Source organism: Myotis brandtii, unplaced genomic scaffold, assembly GCF_000412655.1.
Source record: "Myotis brandtii unplaced genomic scaffold, ASM41265v1 scaffold59, whole genome shotgun sequence".
Taxonomy (NCBI): Eukaryota; Metazoa; Chordata; class Mammalia; order Chiroptera; family Vespertilionidae; genus Myotis; species Myotis brandtii.
Genome location: NW_005370223.1, coordinates 6773676 through 6792691, shown reverse-complemented (window position 1 = coordinate 6792691; position 19016 = coordinate 6773676). Strand labels below are relative to the sequence as shown.

At 37.2% G+C, this 19016-nt stretch overlaps 1 protein-coding gene across 11 annotated transcripts in view; it reads right to left on the bottom strand.

Moving 5' to 3' along the window:
• The window catches only part of RIMS2 (regulating synaptic membrane exocytosis 2), a 304062-nt gene that overhangs the window by 205501 nt on the left and 79545 nt on the right, over positions 1–19016 (bottom strand). For all 11 annotated transcript variants that reach the window (XM_005879299.2, XM_014550249.1, XM_014550250.1 and 8 more), the window contains one exon: positions 2317–3242. In XM_005879299.2, the coding sequence (XP_005879361.2) occupies positions 2317–3242 (926 nt within the window). The remainder of the gene's footprint in view (positions 1–2316; positions 3243–19016) is intronic.

Below are 19016 nucleotides of genomic sequence, written 5' to 3'. Positions count from 1 at the left end.
GGGGGGAAGAGATCAACCAAAGAACTTGTATACATATATGCGTAACCCATGGACACAGACAATAGGGTGGTGAAGGCCTGGAGGGAGGAGAAGCAGATACAAGCAAAGTTCCCTGCCCTCTCCCTATCTGCCTAAAAGCAGGACATGTATTTGGAAAGGTGATCCCTCCCCCTTCTCTAACAGGAGGACAGAAGTTAACCACTGGATATAATTCCTGACCTAATAAGCACCACAGGAGTCAACATAACAAACCTTGCTAAAATTAGCCCTTCTCTTCAATTAGTTCCTACAATTTGTCACCCCTAGAAGCTGAAAGTCCTTTTCTTTTGTCCTGTCCTGTCTTTAAAAATGTATTGTTCTTGTGTTATATAAGCCCAAATTCCAAACATCCCTTTGAGTTTCTCCTGGCTGAGTGCTCCTATATATGTGTGCAATGCACATGATAACAAATTTGTTTTTCTCTTGTTAATCTGTCTTTTGTCAGTCTAATTTATAGGACCCCAGCAATGAACCTAGATGCAGAGGTGGTGAAAGAGTTAAGTTCTTCCTCCTCTACACCTCCCAGTATAACTTTAGAAATAGGATAGTTCAATGAACTAAATAACATTATGACTAAAGTGTTATTGACCCCAAGAGATAATCTGAAAGGAATATGCATCTTTAGAGTAGTGGGCCTCCCCAATTAGGAACATGAAGTGAATCTCTTCCTGTATGTTACCCAGTCAAGTTTTATAGCTTTCTTCATGTCGGCCCTCCTCATGTCTTATTATTTATTTTAAATCACATTTTCTGTTTTTAGTTCAGAATGTAAACTCCTCTTCATTTATATTTCCTAATTATTTTTCATACAATATTAATTTCACATCCAGCTGCCTTCTTGAATTCCTTTATTGATCTCCATTCATTCTTATAAACATGAAATCAATTATTCCTCCAACAGTGTTAGAAAATTGTGTGTGTGGAGGTGGGGGAGGACGGTACAAGGGATTCACGTTAGATACTCACCTACCTGGTGTGTTTTGGCATACACCAAAATAAATTAAAGAAAGATTAAGAAGTTTAAAATTTTTAAAATTAATAATAAAATCATGAGAAATTAGAGTTAAATGTTCAACTAATTTGGGGATGAATAAAGATTTTCTGGAGATAAAAGGAATAGAAAAAAAAACCAACAAAGAATATAAAGACTTAACTATATTATGTTCAATATTTCCCAATGACCAAAGAAAATGAGTAGGTAAACATCAAAATGTGAAATGCATTTGGAACAGATGACAGTTAAATGAGCAAATAAAAAACTCTTATAAAATCAATAAGACAAAAACAAATTAATACCCAATAGGAACATGGGCAGAAGAAATAAACGGAATGATAATTCATAGAAGATATCAAACATCAATTTACATACAAAATATTCAACCGCACAATCCAATTCAAATTAAAATGAGATAGCATTTTTTGTGGTGTATTCAAATAGCAAAGATATGGTGCATCTAGCCCAAAAGCTCAAGCCTATTTGATGATGAAAGCATATGACAGGAATATAGAGTGTTATAACCTTTTTGGGAAGCAGGATGTTCATCTGAAGTAAAGGCTTAAAAAAATCAAAGCACAAACATGTATTTGTGAAATACTAAGAGATATAGGCAAAAATTATGCATAAAGATAACCATTATAATATCATTTATAATAACAACTGGAAGCAACTGCAATGCCCCAAAATAAAGGAATAGTTAGTTTGTGGTATATCCTTACGATAGAATATTAGTGCAGCCATTTAAAACATATTTCTGAAGAATATCTAATGGCTTGAGAAAAGCGAGTGATATGATATCAATTGAAAAAAAAAATCCTAACACATACATAGGAAAAAGGGAAGAAATACAACGAAATGTTAATAATGGTTACATTTGGGGAACAGGATTATGGATAACTTGTATTTCACTCTTTACATTCTGAGGAATTTTTCAGATGTTCTCTAGTAAACATATTGTTACTTTTAAAAGGAAACACAGAAGAGGTTATGCAGCTAATAGATAAAAATATGCCATCAAGTAGCGTTAAGAAAATTTTCAGAAACAAAGCAAAAAACAAACAAAACAAACAAAAACAGTTTTAAAAATCAACAGACCTACAGAGGATGTTCACATTTTATAACTGGAAATTTTCTTCACGTGACCAACACCATTAAAACACTTTTTAAATAAAAGTAGGAATATCTAACTTTTAAATGTCCACTCCCAAGTACAACCTAGAACAAAGAACTCTTATCTAATCAACTGCAGGGAGCTGTGTGGTCACAATGGGGCAGCTTACCTTTCTCGCTGACACTCTCACTTTCAATCTCAACATCATCACAACTTGTGTACTCGGGTGTGGAAGCGAGTTCCTCCTCCGAGCTGCTCAGTGACACCTGGCGCATTTTACCTCCTTTCTTGGATTTGTGAGGCTTTGGTGGTGGCGGCCTCACCGACTCTGACTGGTCGGAACTGAGAGAATCATTCCTGAGCATCGTTTCCATTTTTTCCCGTTTCGTTTTCCTCACAGCGGAGCTAGGGTCTAAGTGGGGTTGCTTCCTGAGGGAGTCCGTCCGCCTCATGTCTTGTCGATCAATGGGTATTGGACTCCTCCGGGGGGTAGGAGGGCTATGGTTTGTGGTCCTTTGTGGATATGGACTTGGCCCCTGTGCCTCTCGAGTTCTTTCCATGGAATAGGATCGCTGATTTTCCATGGCAGCTCTACGTTCAGATATAGATCTCTGCCTTGATGGCCGCTCCATCCTTAGCATAGAAATCCTGGATTCTTCCAGTTCGGCATTTGCCAAAGAGACATCGCTATGTCTTCTCTCGTGCCGTGCTCTGGACACTTCGGCATGGATACGCATTTGTTCCTCATAGGGCTGTGGCTTGACTGGATAACGGGCCAAATTGGGATCACTGCGATAGCGTGCCTGGTATTCCTCCTCTCTCCTCTGTCTCTCATACTCATCTCTGCTTTCCACGTCCTCATCATCGACAATATATTCTTTGGAATGCCTATGACTTCTCCTATTGGGGTCCCTGTAATTTATGTGATCAGATTCTTCATAAAACTGAGGTTCGCGGTGAGACCGCCTGTCAGCATAATCTGATGGAGACCTAGGCATTGCGCTATCTGAAGGAGCATACTGTGAATATTCCTCTCTTTCTTCCCGTTGGTCGTATCTTCTATTCTGATCTCTGGACACTGATGGACTTCTTTTCCTAAGTAATCAAAGAAAAAAAAATGATGAGAAGAGCAACGTTTAAATAATCCTACATTTCACTGATTCACAGAAAGGTTGATGGATAAATTCAAATGGTTCTTTTTGCTTCTTTGTTAAATTTCATTTCAAAGTCATGCCAAAACAAAAGTTTTACTTATATGCATTCTATATATTTAGTTCAAATAGGAAATTTAAAAGATACTTTTGATGTGGTTATTAAAAGACTGATACACTACATATGAAATGTACTTATTCAGAACTTAGATAACCATCAAATTCTGCTAATGTAAAACAGTTTACTCTAATTTCCTTGCCTGGCTCCAACTTCAGCTATCTCCCAACTGTTATTCAGAAACTTTAAAAAAAATCCCAACTTCCATTCTCCATTCTGACACCTTGGTATGAAAATTATTTAACAAAATAATGAAGTCAAACTGACTTGGCTCAAGAGTTGAATACTTTCTAACTAAAGCTAAGTGTTGGTCGCTAAGTGAAATAAGCCAGTCAGAGAACAAGTATCATATGATCTCACTCATGTGTGGAATCTAGTGAACAAAATAAACTGACAAACAAAATAGATCCAGAGACATAGAAACATGGAACAGACTGACAATTTTCAGAGTAGAGGTGGGCATAGGGGGGTGGGGGGTGGGAGAGATTAACCAAAAATTTATAAGCATATATGCATAACCCATGGACACAGACAATAGGGTGGTGAAGGCCTGGCAGGGCTGACTGGGATGGAGGGGGTCAATGGAGAAAAAAGGGGGGACATCTGTAATACTTTCAACAATAAAGATAAACTTTTTTAAAAATAATTTTTCATTCATCTACCTATATAAATCACTTCTAGCATTGGTTCCTCTAAGTCTTCCTCTTATCATCATAGCTCCAACCCTTCCTTTCTGCTCTAACTTGAAATAAGCAATTTAAATAAGTACCAACAACAATGACTTATTCATCACAAAACCCCTGAAGTCAGAAAGGACTGCTATTCTTATTCCACCTTCATTAGGACGATAGGCCAGCTCGATGACATTTCTCAAGCGTCACATCTGACCCCTCATATTCCTTATAGCCTCAGAGAAAGACACTATATATTGTATCTGCCCCCCCACACACACACACACACTGATACAGCCAGATGGACCTTGCAGTCACACTCAGTATTAATGCTTTTTGTCAACAAAATATACACATTGTCCTCTTCTCTGGCACGAACTCAGAAAATGTCAACCACTAGCCATGAGAAGCAATGGAACCGGGATGCTGAATATGACAGAAGAGGTTTAGAATAACTGCTATGAAAACTGTGTCAGAAGACATGAACAGGAGATAATGAAATAGAGGGATCACTTGAATTTATGGGATCGCTTGAATGTAAAGATGACCAATGTTAGACAGCACAGTTGTGAATTTCTCAGACAGTATTTTTTGACCCGAAAGCAAGAACAGAGAAAAGATACATGTGGAAGGATGTAACCCAGCAACATCATCTCTGTCCTCTGAAGTCTCCTCTGTGTCCCTGGGTCCCTTTCCCCCATACCTGCAGTACACTTTGTGGATGTGTCAATGAGGGTTCATTATGGAAAACAGAAGTCACTCTGGGTTTTCCAGGTAGGAAAGGTTTTAATCTAGGAATCAGAAGCTACAAAACTGGTATCTCATTGTAGTTCTGGTTTGCATTTCCTCAACAGCTAGTGAAGTTGAGCATCTTTTCAGATATCTATTGGTCATTTGCATGTCTTCTTGGGAGAAGTGGGTTTGGGGTCCTCTGCCCATTTTTTAAAATATGTTTTTATTGATTTCAGAAGAGGCAGGGAGAGTGAGAGAGGGAAAGAAACATGAATGATGATAGAGACTCATTGATGGGCTGCCTCCTGCATGCTCTCTACTGGGGATCGAGTCTGCAACCCGGACATGTACCCTGACCAGGAATCCAACCGTGATCTAGTTATTTCTTTTCCCTTTTTGTGCCCCGGCAGTAAACAGCACCTCAAGTGAAAGGAAGGAACTACTTTTATTAGTGGTGTAACTCAGCTCTATTATATGTTAATTTGGCTCTTGTGGTTGGGCTTCAGAAACCAACTCTTGTTTATAAAATGACTTCTTTGGCAAAATATATTTTGAGTATCAATCACTTTACAACTAAACATTTAGAACAAAAACTCTTTGCAACTTAGGGATGTCTAGTAATATACTTAACATCTAGTATTATATTTAACATCTACTATTATAGGACAGAAGTAGAATAAAAAGTAAAACAGAACACTTAAGTCCCTGAGGAATTAGCACGAATTTTTTAAAGTAAGTAGGATATAAATATAGTGAGCCTTTAATAAAACAAGGAATATATTTCATTTTATTAATAAATAAGAATATTTACTTAGATAATTCAGTTCCAGTAAAAAGAATATTAATAATTAGTCCTTAGCAAGCCATGTAAGTGCTTTTTAAAAATCATACCTTCAATAAATTGAATTCAATATTAAATGCAGCAATCACTTTATTCTAGAGATTATGAAATTTGCCTAAAACACGTGAATCATATTGTAGATACGGATTTGTACTGGATTTAAGTAAAAATAGAATAGTGGTGACAATTTCTGAAATTTCTGAAACTATTATCACTGTTACTTAACATGGAATTAGGTTTCTAAAAATATGGTTAAGTTACCTTACAATATATTAAAGGTATGCTAGGAGGTAAGATTTTATTCTAAAGAATATTCTTACCAAACAATAAGGAATCTAAAATTAGTTACTCCAAAATATTAAAATACCCTGTCAAAACAATTTTTAACAACTATATTGTGAATTATTGCATATTCTATTTTGACATATTTTTCAGGAATTGATGAAAATTCAACTACTGTATCTCTAATCTCTAGCTTCGCTACTGGTCTTTATAAACAAGCCTTAGTATTTATTATTATCAGTTGGAAAGTATTTTATAGGTAAAATAATATAATGATAGTTTCTAAACTTCCTTATAAAATCATGAAGCATTTAACAATATCTGACCCATAAATTATAATTCAGAAAAATGGAGGAACTCATCTAAGATATTACATCTCCCTTAATCCTTCAAAGACTATGAAAAATTAAGAGGCAGAATCTAAAATTATGCCTTTCTTTAGAATAAAATGTATTTGTGACATTATATAGTGCTTTAATTTTTATGCCTATACATTCTATCAATCCCAATTTCTGACCAATACAATATCAGTATATATTTATATTCACTCTATATGAGCCTAACACCTTTTCATCTTCTCTTTATTGAAACCTAGATTGTTAGAATCGTTTTCTTTTTCACTATATTATAGTCACCTTAATTGGAACCAGTTTATAGAAAATCACATATAGAAATATAAATCACATATATAATGACTTTTATCAGAAGCATTCCTGTTCATTGTTTATAATTGTTGCAATATGGACTAACCATCAATCTATGTATTTCTAAATATTCTGGCTATATATTCACACTTGACTAGATAGTTTGAGCAAGAAACTACCAATTAATCTCTTTAAAATTTCATGTCTAAAAATTATACTGACTGATGGGGAAACTCTAAATGAAAAGATTCTTTCCCAATTAAAGTCACTTTCCCAATTTCCCAAAGGCAGTCTCAATGCATATACTGTACAGTAATTCATTATATTTTTACCATAGCTTCTATTTTAATATTTACAACATTTACATGTCTATGTGGTTTCTGTTATTATGCCACCGGTATATTATCAATACTGACCATACATATACTATAAAATAATCAAGTTTCTGAAAATATAATCCAGTAAGCATATAAAAACTTTTATAAGGACAGTAAATGATTAAATGGAAACAAGTTTTAATATCCATATGTTTTTAACTTTTAAGACCTATGTAATTTTTCAAAATCATAAGGACACTAAAAGTAGAGTGAAGGATTAAAAATTAGTAATTTCTGTAAATTCAAATTTTATATTATTACAGTTAAGTGCTATGTATATGAAAATGTCTTAGTCATAATCTTTATTACAGAGCTCATTTTAAAAACTATCATTTTATAAATGAAAAAATAGAAACAACATTTAAAGAATCAATAATCTGAAAAAAGACCATCTTTTTTAAAGTTTTATACTGCATGGATACTGCTAAATACACTAAAATGATACCTCATTCATTCAATTACACATGCTAACCATATAGTTTAAACATAACATTGCAATCAAATGGTGAAACTTGAAGCTGTTAAGACACATTAAATCAAGGATTTAAAAGAAGTATACGATCCTGTAAAACATGAAATATATAGGGTCCATTCCAATAATTCCTACAAAAAGCTTTTAACAAATCAAACCATTTATATTCATCAAAAACCATAAAACAGATTTATCTTTTATTACATACCACAATAGTTAACACATTATTACAGTTTTACCTTTTGCTCAACCAATGCACATCTGTCGAGCACGAAGCATCATGTTGACAAAAATGCATGAACACAGGGCCAGGCGGTGCTTTCACTTAATCCTTCTAGCTCTAGCAAAATCACAGGAGCCATCCTTAATCAGATGATTTGAATGTCTCTGTTTGCTTACCATCATTTTATTTCAAAAGCCAATTACTGAAAAGTTACACATAAAACAACATTCATTCGCGGATGGAGTCATAAAATCCTCTAGGAACGGGCCTGTTAAGGAAAAGGTTATTCTTTAATGCTGTTACTATGTGACTGTATATAGCTCCAGGTCAAGGGAGAATGTACCCTGTAAGGAGGATTATGGTACTTAGCTGATTAGTGCCTCACAGTACTGGACGCCAAATGCATCCTACATCCAAGGCATTTCTAGACAATATACTCAAAACAGACAGACTCAGAAATGTGTAAGCCATGTTCTCCTATATGAATGATAGTATTTTTAAAATAACAAAATTCATTGTGTTTGCTATTGATAAGTCTACTACACTGCTTTTCCTATGAAATGTATACTGATAATGAAAGACGGCGATGGTTTAATAGGTCTATTCTATAATTTCTTTTCAATTATTCAAGAGAATCTTTCCCCAAAGTGGTTATGAGGGCAGAAAGTAGTAGTTTCTGTAGAAATTTTATAAAAAATGTGTTTCATAAACTGAAAAGTTGGTTAGACACTGAGTATAAATCAAACTTTGCTTATTCTAATTTATCATTTAACCTCTCAATGCCTCTAGTCCAGTGATGGCGAACCTATGAACTCATTTTTTTTGGTTGATTTTTCTTTGTTAAATGGCATTTAAATATATAAAATAAATATCAAAAATATAAGTCTTTGTTTTACTATGATTGCAAATATCAAAAAAATTCAATATGTGACACGGCACCAGAGTTAAGTTAGGGTTTTTCAAAATGCTGACACGCCGAGCTCAAAAGGTTCGCCATCACTGCTCTAGTCAATCATTCAAAGAAAATAAAAACAGAAAAGAAGGAAACACCACAAATACCCTTTATACCTAAAGTCAATGATCTAGGTGTTACTATTACACTTCTGAAAATTATATTTAACTATTTTAATAAACTTAAATAAAACTAAGAAAAGGCCAGTGTTGGAAGAGTGGGGAGAGTTGCAAAAGTACTGCACTGTTTTCTGGTCTCCTGAATTTCACATTTAAACGAGGGTCTAGGGATAGGTGGTAGCATCATCCTCCATCTGTGCAGAATCCATACAGAATATTTTCCTAGAATTAAGTACAGATCTTGGAGAGACTGTGAGAGGTGTGAGGACAAATAAAGGCCTTTCTCTCCTCTGGGATTCCTAAAAATGACTTAGTAGATTCTTGAAGCACAAATGCAATAAAAATTCAAGATAATTCATTTTCATAGGAATGTTAACCAATAATAAAGTCCAACCATTTACACCCCATAGTTCATAATAAACTGGGGGGAAAAAACAAATCCCACAGAAGATTTTGATTCTTCCAAGCTTGTAAGTCCAGAAATTTCAGAAACAACATTACAGTATTAGCCAAAACTCACACTACTTATTTTTCTTATTTGTAGTATACCAAGACAAATAAACTCACAAAATACCCAAAATACTACTCTTAAGTAAACAAGCAAAAGATGTGCCTTCAAAGCATGAATCTTGAAAATATCAACCTCTTCACTCTCTGAAATACTGAATCTCTCCTGTGCTATTCCGTTAATTTGTAAGAGTGATTTGAGAACTTAAGTGGTTGTTTTCAGAGATGTAGAGAAAACTATATTGCTTGACATAGGGAGAGATGAAGAGTTAAAGGAAAGCTGCTTCTTAGTAACAGAACAGCAAGAATCTTTGAAAAATAGAGCTGCAGCTCTGTCCATTAGCCTGTCACTAACCTGCATGAGAATACAACTCAATCAAATTATTTCCGAGAGTGACAGGTGCAAAGAAAGCACTTGCTAAACAAGATTTTTCTTGGAAGAGAATTCATGGTAACAAATCAATACAGTACTGTTTGGAGCAACTACCATGACAAAACAAAAAACATACAAAAGATATTTCATTTAAAAGTTGGAATCTTCATTATACCAGTATTTGTGGCAATAGATATTTTCCTGTGTACCTCCTTCTATATGTTTATGTGCCAATAAGTACACACATAACATTATATATATATACACACACATAAAATAAACATATATTTTATATATTTGAAAACCTTGGCTCAAATATCAAAAATGTAATGAAAATATATATTACCATTATTAGTAATAACAGATAAAACATTAATTGAGGGCCAGTTTTGTGATAAGAACTTTGTGTAATCTGGAAGCTGGCATTGTGTAAATCTTGTTCATAGCTCTACTCTTCCCCTTTTGGTGACTTTGGGTGAGTCACATGACGCTTCTGTACCTTCATTTTCTATATTAGGAGAAAGTATACTATGGTGCAGTAACAACTCCCAAATCTCTCAGTGGTTTAACATCACAACAGTTTTTCACTCGCTCTACATATCCATTGTAGGCAAGAAAGCTGAAGAAACTGACATAAATTGGTTCTACATAATCTGCAATTCCTATCTGGCTCAATTAAATCAATTAAAGAAACCCAACATATCTTCCAGAATGTTCTTTCTCAGGCAGAGAAAACAGCGCCTGCCATCTGCGTGCCAGTGTGATATGCGGGTGCTCCTTAGCTCCCTCCACCAACGTCACACTGCTTCAATGAGGCATCAGTCAGCCCCACTGGCTGCAGTGTATTCTCTTCAAGACAGGCACCTTTGATTATTTATACTTCCAGTCCAGTAAAATACTATAAAATGGACTCATTAGCAGACTGTCTTCAAAAGTGACTGTTTTCAAAAGTGGTATACACACACTAATATCTTGGGGTGTCACTGTTTTCACTTCATTCCCACTCTCAGAAAGTCTGCCCCGAACCCTACACACATAAAAACATTAAAACATGATGGGCATTTTAAGAATGATTTACCGAGGTAGAGAAAATAGCATTGCCCCCCAGAGAGCAAAACTTCCATAAAACACCTCCTTTTTAAGAACCTGTTCTGTTCTTGAAACCTCTTAATAGCGTGTTCCCCACACTCTTTTTTAAAATTTATCTTTATTGTTGAAAAGTATTACAGATGCCCCTTTTCCTTCTACACTGACCCCTTCCACCCACACACCCCCAGGCCTTCACCACACTATTGTCTGTGTCCACGGGTTATGCATATATGCGTATAAATATTTTGGTTAATCTCTCCCCACCCACCTTCACCTTCCCTCTGAGATTCATCAGTCTGTTCCATGCTTCTATGTCTCTGGATCTATTTTGTTCATCAGTTTATTTTGTTCATTAGATTCCACATATGAGTGAGACCACACACTCTTTTGTTTAAAAAAACAACAACAGTGATGCTTACTGAAGTAAGGCCCCAAACGAGTAGAACCATAATGTCTGGAAGACACTGGCGGGCTGAGCTTTGTTAAAGAAGGCTGTTAAATTTCACCAAGTGCTTTTGAAACACGATGTTCTCTTTTAAACACCACATTGCAAGAGGGATGTCAATGAAGAGGCTTGTTTGAGACATTGAGGATGATGAGATGCCCAGATTAGACGCTGCAGTTAGGACTTTTTTTTTAATGTATCCATGTTTTTTAATATAAATCCTTTCCCCCCCAAAAAAAAAATTATTCCTTTTTACCACTTTTATAGCAAAGTTTCTTCAGCAGTCTTAAAAATACCTGATAGAAAATAATATCACATTGTGAACTTAATTGCTTAACCTTTAATTTATGCCTATTCTCTAAAAATGTGTTATGTAACAGGCTAAAAATAGGTGAATTTTTGGATTACTTAAAGTCTTCTGAATGAAGAAAATAGAACATGTATTTTGGAAAGAACTGTAAGGAATATCTGTTGTTTGGCCCTCTACCATCTGTCTTCCTTCTTTCTTGAAAGAGAAGGAATGGCTCCTCCATCCTCAGCTTTGTAGTTTGGATTGAATTGAGTACGTCCCTGCGTAGTAACTACCACAATGAGCAAAGCTGGGCCCGTCACAGTGACTCCTACAGACAGACATCTGTCTGACGGTGCCGAGGCCCAGACTCCCTGTGTTAGCAGTGAGGATTCAGGCGACCTCAGAGCTACCAGAAGTCAATTTAGGGTCATGAGTTGGAGGAATCCTCCCAAAATGGAGTAAAAATCCACTTAGTGAGAACTGAACATAGAAAGAAATTAGGTCCATGTTATATGAAATTCAGGATCAATCCTCACCTGATTCAACATGTACCTCTCGAGTTCTCAATCAAGTAAACCAATCAATTCCCTTTATGTGTTAAGCCGGTTTCAGCTGGGTTTTCTATTCCTTGCACCTGGAGTCTTCTTGACTAACAGAGAGTCTGCGACACAGACTCTAAAGTCACAGGAAACTTCCTCATCAGCTGTCACGAGTTCGTGAACTCTGTGTCCACGCACACTGAAAAGTAAGAACGCTGGGACCCTTACGTACTCCATAGTCACCGCTTCGTTAAAGTATTTCCATTTTTACATTAAAAACAGTAATTTTACAAGATCAAAACGTTTTCTGAGATCAAAAATCATAAGATTACATGTTTAGCATTAAATTTCATGTAATAATTATGGCTTGTTCCATTTAAGGCCAGAAAGTGCTAAAAACAAATCACAATCAACATGTCTCAAGCAACATCAACACACTGCTTTTTAAAAGTAATTTGCATTAGCTGGGCTGGTGTGGCTCGGTGATTGGGTGCATGTGCACCTATGAACCAGGAGGTCAGAGTTTGACTCCTGGTCAGGGCACTTCATGCCCAGTTTCGAGCTCAATCCCCAGTAGGGGGGCGTGCAGGAGACAGCCGACTGATGATTCTCATCACCGATGTTTCTCTCTCTCCTTTCCTCTCTGAAGTCAATAAAAACATATTTTTAAAAAATAAAAGTAATTTGCATTAAACTATCCCCCGCCCTACTGCTGAGCTAATTTGAAAATAGAGAGAAAAGATAGATGACCCATGGAATACCACCTCTATTACTGATAAAAGTGAAATTAGAGAATTGTCCTCTATCTATGTAGAAGTGAGCATCCTATAACCAAGCCTCATAATCATACAAACACTCCTATCCAGGCACAGATAACACTGGACTAAGACTATTTTATAGCCTGTCCCTGTAAAATGCAAGGCAAGAAATGGGGAGCAGCCTGTTCTCAAGAGAAAGAGGAAAGAAAAAGAAATTACTACTTATGTTCACTTCCTTGTCCCCAAGGGTGCAGTAGAGCAGGGAGTGCAGGGAAGCCAGGAATATTATTTCCGTGCGGCTCTCTCCACATGGAGGAAACACAGGAGTAAGGAAGGAGGAGCTCCTATCCAAACCCTAGAGCAGCGGTTCTCAACCTGTGGGTCGCGACCCCTTTGGGGGTCGAACGACCCTTTCACAGGGGTCGCCTAAGACCATCGGAAAACACATATATAATTACATATTGTTTTTGTGATTAATCACTATGCTTTAATTATGTTCAATTTGTAACAATGAAAATACATCCTGCATATCAGATATTTACATGATGATTCATAACAGTAGCAAAATTATAGTTATGAAGTAGCAACGAAAATAATTTTATGGTTGGGGGTCACCACCACATGAGGAACTGTATTAAAGGGTAGCGGCATTAGGAAGGTTGAGAACCACTGCCCTAGAACATCAAAGTCTAGAATTGTGTTAAGTTGAAGAGCTCTCGTGAACACAGGAATTGAGAATTGAGCATTCAAAGTAACACTTTGCTTAAACTATAAATTGATGGGATTGTAATAAGGAATTACAGCTTTCTAGAATTCATAGAATTGAACCACGACCAAAGGCAAAAGAGAATGTAGCAGACATTATTGGTTGCCTCCTGATATCCAATCTCTTTCCTTTCTTACAAATAGAATCCTAAATTTATTCAGGGGAACAGTGTGCCCATCCTAAAACACTTTATTTCCCAGGCTATCTTGTGGTTGGGGGTGGCCATGTGACATAGTTCAGACCAATGAGATTTAGGTAGAAGTTTACCAGGTACAGCTTCCACAAAAGCTATTTCTTGCTAATGAGAAGAGATAAACTCAGCTGGCATACACTTTTCATACTTTGGCCCTCCTCCTTTTTGACTGGAATGTGGTCCTGCTGCCTATAACTCAACAGCCTCTTTTAACAATGACTCTGAAAGCCACACACTGCAGGTAGCAGGACAGTAAGCTAACAAAGAGCGTCCATCTCTGTGGACTTCCTTGGGCAGTTGTATCATCCTTGAACTGTCTATCTCCAGATTAGGTTTTACATAAGAAAAACATACACTCCTTCTTTTTTAAACCATTGTGGTTATGAGATACATAATCACACATGTATTGCTATAGATAGCCGAAGGCAATGGTGAGGCCAGAGAGAGACTTGTAACCTGGCTGCTATTTCTATAGAAAATAAACAAGTAAATAAAAGGCCACCATAGGTGAACAAGGTCTGGAAATAGAAAATACATGCATGTTGAAAAATAAAGTATAATAAGTAAAGGGGAGAATGATTTCAAATGAAAGAAGCAGAATAGTTTAACATGGATTACACTATTCCTTATCCAGTGGTGCTCTGGAGCCAAGAGACAGGCTACTGTCAGCATCTATCTCCTCCTAACTCTGTGTTCAGTGATGTCACACTCATGGCTTTAAACCAGCCATGTTGGAAATATTTACATCATGAATATTTGCAAATCCTACAAATCAGGGCTTTTCCCCCTTTGGAGAAGTGATCCTATATAATAAAAGCCTAATATGCAAAGTATCCAGTCATCTGGTCAACTGGTCAACCAATCAAAGTGTAATATGCTAATGATATGCTAAGGCCACTCAACCGCTCGCTATGACGTGCACTGATCACCAGGGGGCAGACAGTCGACCAGGCACTATGACGTGCACTGACTACCAGGGGGCAGACACTCCGACCGGTTAGCTTGCTGCTGGGGTCCGGCTGATCAGGACTGAGCGAGAAGGGCAGGACATGCCCTGGAGCCCTCCCGCAGTCCCTCCCCAGCTGGCCAACCTCCCACATTCCTCTCTGGCCCCAATCAGGCACCAGTGAGGTCCCTTGGCCTGGCCTGTGCCCTCTCGCAATCCAGGACCCCTAAGGGGATGTTGGAGAGCCGGTTTTGGCCTGATCCTGCAGGCCAGGGTCCCCACTGGTGCACAAATTCATGCACCAGGCCTCTAGTTGTTAAATATTTACCAGCATACAATTGCTTCTACCACACTGCTCAGCTAACCTAGAGCCTGAAGAGAGTGCAATGATTAGTTAAACAGCTATCACTGACAGCTGTAGAGTTAATGATACTTTCCAAAAGAACTAAAAATAGGAAAACAAAACTCCTCAAGTTTTAATTTAATGACGCATGAAAAATCTTGCAATTCTTTGAATATGGCATTCCACCCCAGATCCTACATTCTTTTGTTTGAGTTGCATGTTGTGACAGAGTTTAAGTGTATTTATAAAATCAGAACATTTTAGAGCTTAAAAAACCTTGATTTTCAAAGATCCAATGGTCAGTGATGACAGCAGGCAGGGAAAGAGGATGTCAAACTGTGCATTTCAAGTTCCCCAGTGAGTCAGTCACATAGAGAAAACTGAAAGCAGTTACCACTAGATGGCACTAGATTATATAACTGAATCTACACTTTGAGGTATCCATAAAAAACTGTTCTCATTTTTCTAGACTTTTATGTTATACAAAATCCCTTTTTACATTATTTCATTTATTAGAATTATTTACATCATAATCCTTTTAAGAAATATTTCAAATGGCATAAAATAAAATACAGAAAACAATAAAGTAGAAACAGAAAATCAGGATCAAACTCAGAAGTAGGAGAGGCCAGAAATGAAAGTTGGGTCAAAATTTAGAAAGGGCTCATGTACCATGCTAACCATTTTGGACTTATATCCGATAGACAAAGGGGAGGTCATCGGATGTTTTGTAGTAGCAAGTTAATTCATGCAATAGTCTGCTGACTAACCCAAGGAGCAGGAGTTAGTGTAGTTGTAGGAAGAATAACTGGTTTATTCCAATGATCCTGGTAAGAAATTATGAAGTCCTTAACTAAGGCAGTGGGAGGAAATAAAATATATTTAGGAGGTTAAATCTGTGAAATTTTCTGACAGAGTAGATACAGGTGCTAAGGAAAAAGAACAAAACAAAAGTTGACTACTTTTTTTTCTTGAAGGACTAAATGAATAATATGTAGAATATAGGAAAAGAAACAGGTTTTTAGGAAAATATATGTTCTCTTGTCCAATATTTCATAAATGATACTGAACAGTAAGAATCTGGCCATGTTTCTCCATCACTGAACAAAAGAGAAGCCAACATGAGCACCTTTGTCTATTTGGATTATATTTCTATAGTGGATATAAGTGCTTCAATACATGTGTGTAATAAAGAATATTATGAACTATTGCTTTATTGTTATTACTATTATCATTGTGGTGGTAGTGGTCGTCCTTTAGCTAAACTGAGGATGACTATTTACCAGGTAGTATTCTAGGCATTTAATATGTATCCACTCGTTCATCTTTCAAAATAATCCTATAAAGTAGGTATTGTTATCACCATCCTCATTTTTCAGATGTGTAATCTGAGTCCAAATTTATTTACCTTGCTTAAATTACACAGCTGGAAAATGACAGAGGAGGAATATAAAGCTACCCTCACAGCTATCAGCTTGTGGATGGCCCAGTTATGCTCTGATATGCCCCTGACAAATGTAAACAATTTTACAGAATATCAACACCAGACAAGGACTCTCTGTGACCATTATGGAACAAGGCAAAAGCAATACTACTCCATCATCAAGTCTAAACAGAGATAAAAGCAAAGGAACTGCAACCAAAATGACCGATCATTCCCCTCCCCAGCTGCAAAAGTGATTGTTGCTTCTTCTCTAGTAACAACTCTAACACTTCCATTCTTCCCACCTCCTAGGTAAATATGAAGATACTCAAATTGCCCTGCTTTCTAACAGCATTCAACTCAACACAGATTCCCATTTCTTTCAATCCTTCCCCAAATTACCTAATACCTACCTAAATCTTATTGCAAGCTTCCCTTCATCCCTTCTTGCTGAGATACTACACAATTTCACAAGGTATGTGAACTCCCTTGTTCTAAAAAAGTAATAAAACCCAACTTTGTTTGACTAGAGATGTGTTCCTAGTTGTCTTTGTCTGGAGGACATCAACAGTGGTCTTCAGGCTCCCAGGCTTCTGCTCTTAAACACTGTGCTATATGTGAACACTCCTCGTACATGAAAGGTACACGATACAGGGAAACCGTCCATCTTAGAGCCAATTAAATAGCTGGGAAAACTAACAAGTATAAAATAATGCATTTGGGTTTTAAAAAAGTAAGTACTTGCAGTTAAGGCCTTAACCTATATGCCTAATTAATAATGATTATACATGGGAAGTTATGTAAGTTACATCGTTTTCTTATGTCTTCTGTCATAATGGAACTGCATTATAGTCATAGCTGCTTATAAAGAATAAAAACCTGATCACCACTTTAACAAAACATTGGCAGGGTAAGTTTTAAATCTAGCTCTGTGATTAGTAGCTGTGTAACCACAGTTTCCTGATCTATTAAGGGAATAAGAAATGAAATAAAAATTGAGTGTTCAGTGCTTAACACAAGGTGGGACACACAGCAAGTGCTCAATGACGAAAGGCATTATTTTGGGGTATTTCTGCTTACTGGGAATGCAGAGGCCACACAGTATAAAAAGCAAGTTTACTTGAACTCAGGAGAAATATTAAATTTAAAAATATTTTTCAGGCATATTTTCCCACATCTTTTTCTTTATCCTTAGTTTAATCCTTATGCACCCTTTCTCTAAGGCCCTAACTGCCTAACAAAAACAGCAGCCATTAACATTTATTGAATCCTGACTCTCTACTAAATAGCATGCATGGTGATTTACTCTCTCTCTTTTACCTCTCGCAAACAACTCTATGAAGAATGTTCTACTGTAATTCCCTTTGCACAAATAAGGAAAGTAAAACTTAGCTTAAGTAAAAGAAAATAAGGGAATGGCAGAGCCCAGTTTGTTTTACTCCCGAACCTGTACTCTTAGTTAAAACACTCCATGCGTCTCCGCGTGCAGTTTAGTGAGCTGCCTCAGCTCGCCAGGGAATAAATATTAAAATGTTACTATTTTTCTCCAATCACTGCATTCGACGAAGTTCTGTTGAATGTACCTTCCCATCTAGACATCTAGAACAGCTCAAGGATAGCCACCTTCAACGATGTCAGCTTGACCTGTAGAAAATTCATTGTGGTAGATACTGCTAGGGTCCTGTGATATCAAATTTCCTTCCCCTCTGGGCACACAGAGCACTGAGCTTCTCATCCCCCTTCCAGTTGGGAGAAGCCAAGAGATCAATCCCACCCGACGAGCTCTGAAGGGGAGCCTATCATTTCTGAGCCGAGGCAGTGAACAGCCCCTGCCCAAATCTCCAGTCTCTCCTCCTCCGCCCACACGTGCTGGGCAGTGCAGCTGCAGGATGGAGCGCTGCTGTCGCTGAAACACATGGGCAGCACTGCTCTGGCGAGTCCGTCACCCTTACCCACAGTATCACACGATCCCACACTCTACGAGAGCAAGAGGAAACTTTCTTGTTCAAGTTCTGTAGGTTAAGCATTGAGATTTTAGAGTTGCTTGTTACTGCTCTATAACCTTGCAATTATGACTAATAGACTTACACAGCCCACCCCACACATGGAAATGCAGGCTGCTCTAAACATGCATCCCTACTGCCCCTCTCTTTCAAGTATCTTTCCCTCTGTTGAAATAGGCATAAGGATGGATAGATCAGTAATTCTACCAACTAAATAGGCGACTAACCTGGAACAGGATGCCGTCATCCCCTTCCTGTCATAACCTCTGATCACTACAAGTAGCTCAAAGATTCCCTTGGGTTGTTTTGTGTGGTTTTTTTTTAAAGAGAATAGAATATTCCTTCCCAATGGGATAGAAAAAGGAGGGGAAGGCCACTGTACTCCCCACTAGGCTCCTTCTTCCCTTTCCCCAGCCCTCTTTCATGCTACAGAAAGTGAAGATCCCCTAAAGGTGACAGCTGAGGTAGCTACCCGTTTCTTGCTTTAGAAAGAAGTGTTGGGTCCCAGTTACTGTCAGGACTTTTGCTTAACGGTTTTTGCTCACATTAAGCTCCAGTCTCTATTTCCAAAAGCAACAGGAAAAGACACACTCCGCATCCTATTACAATA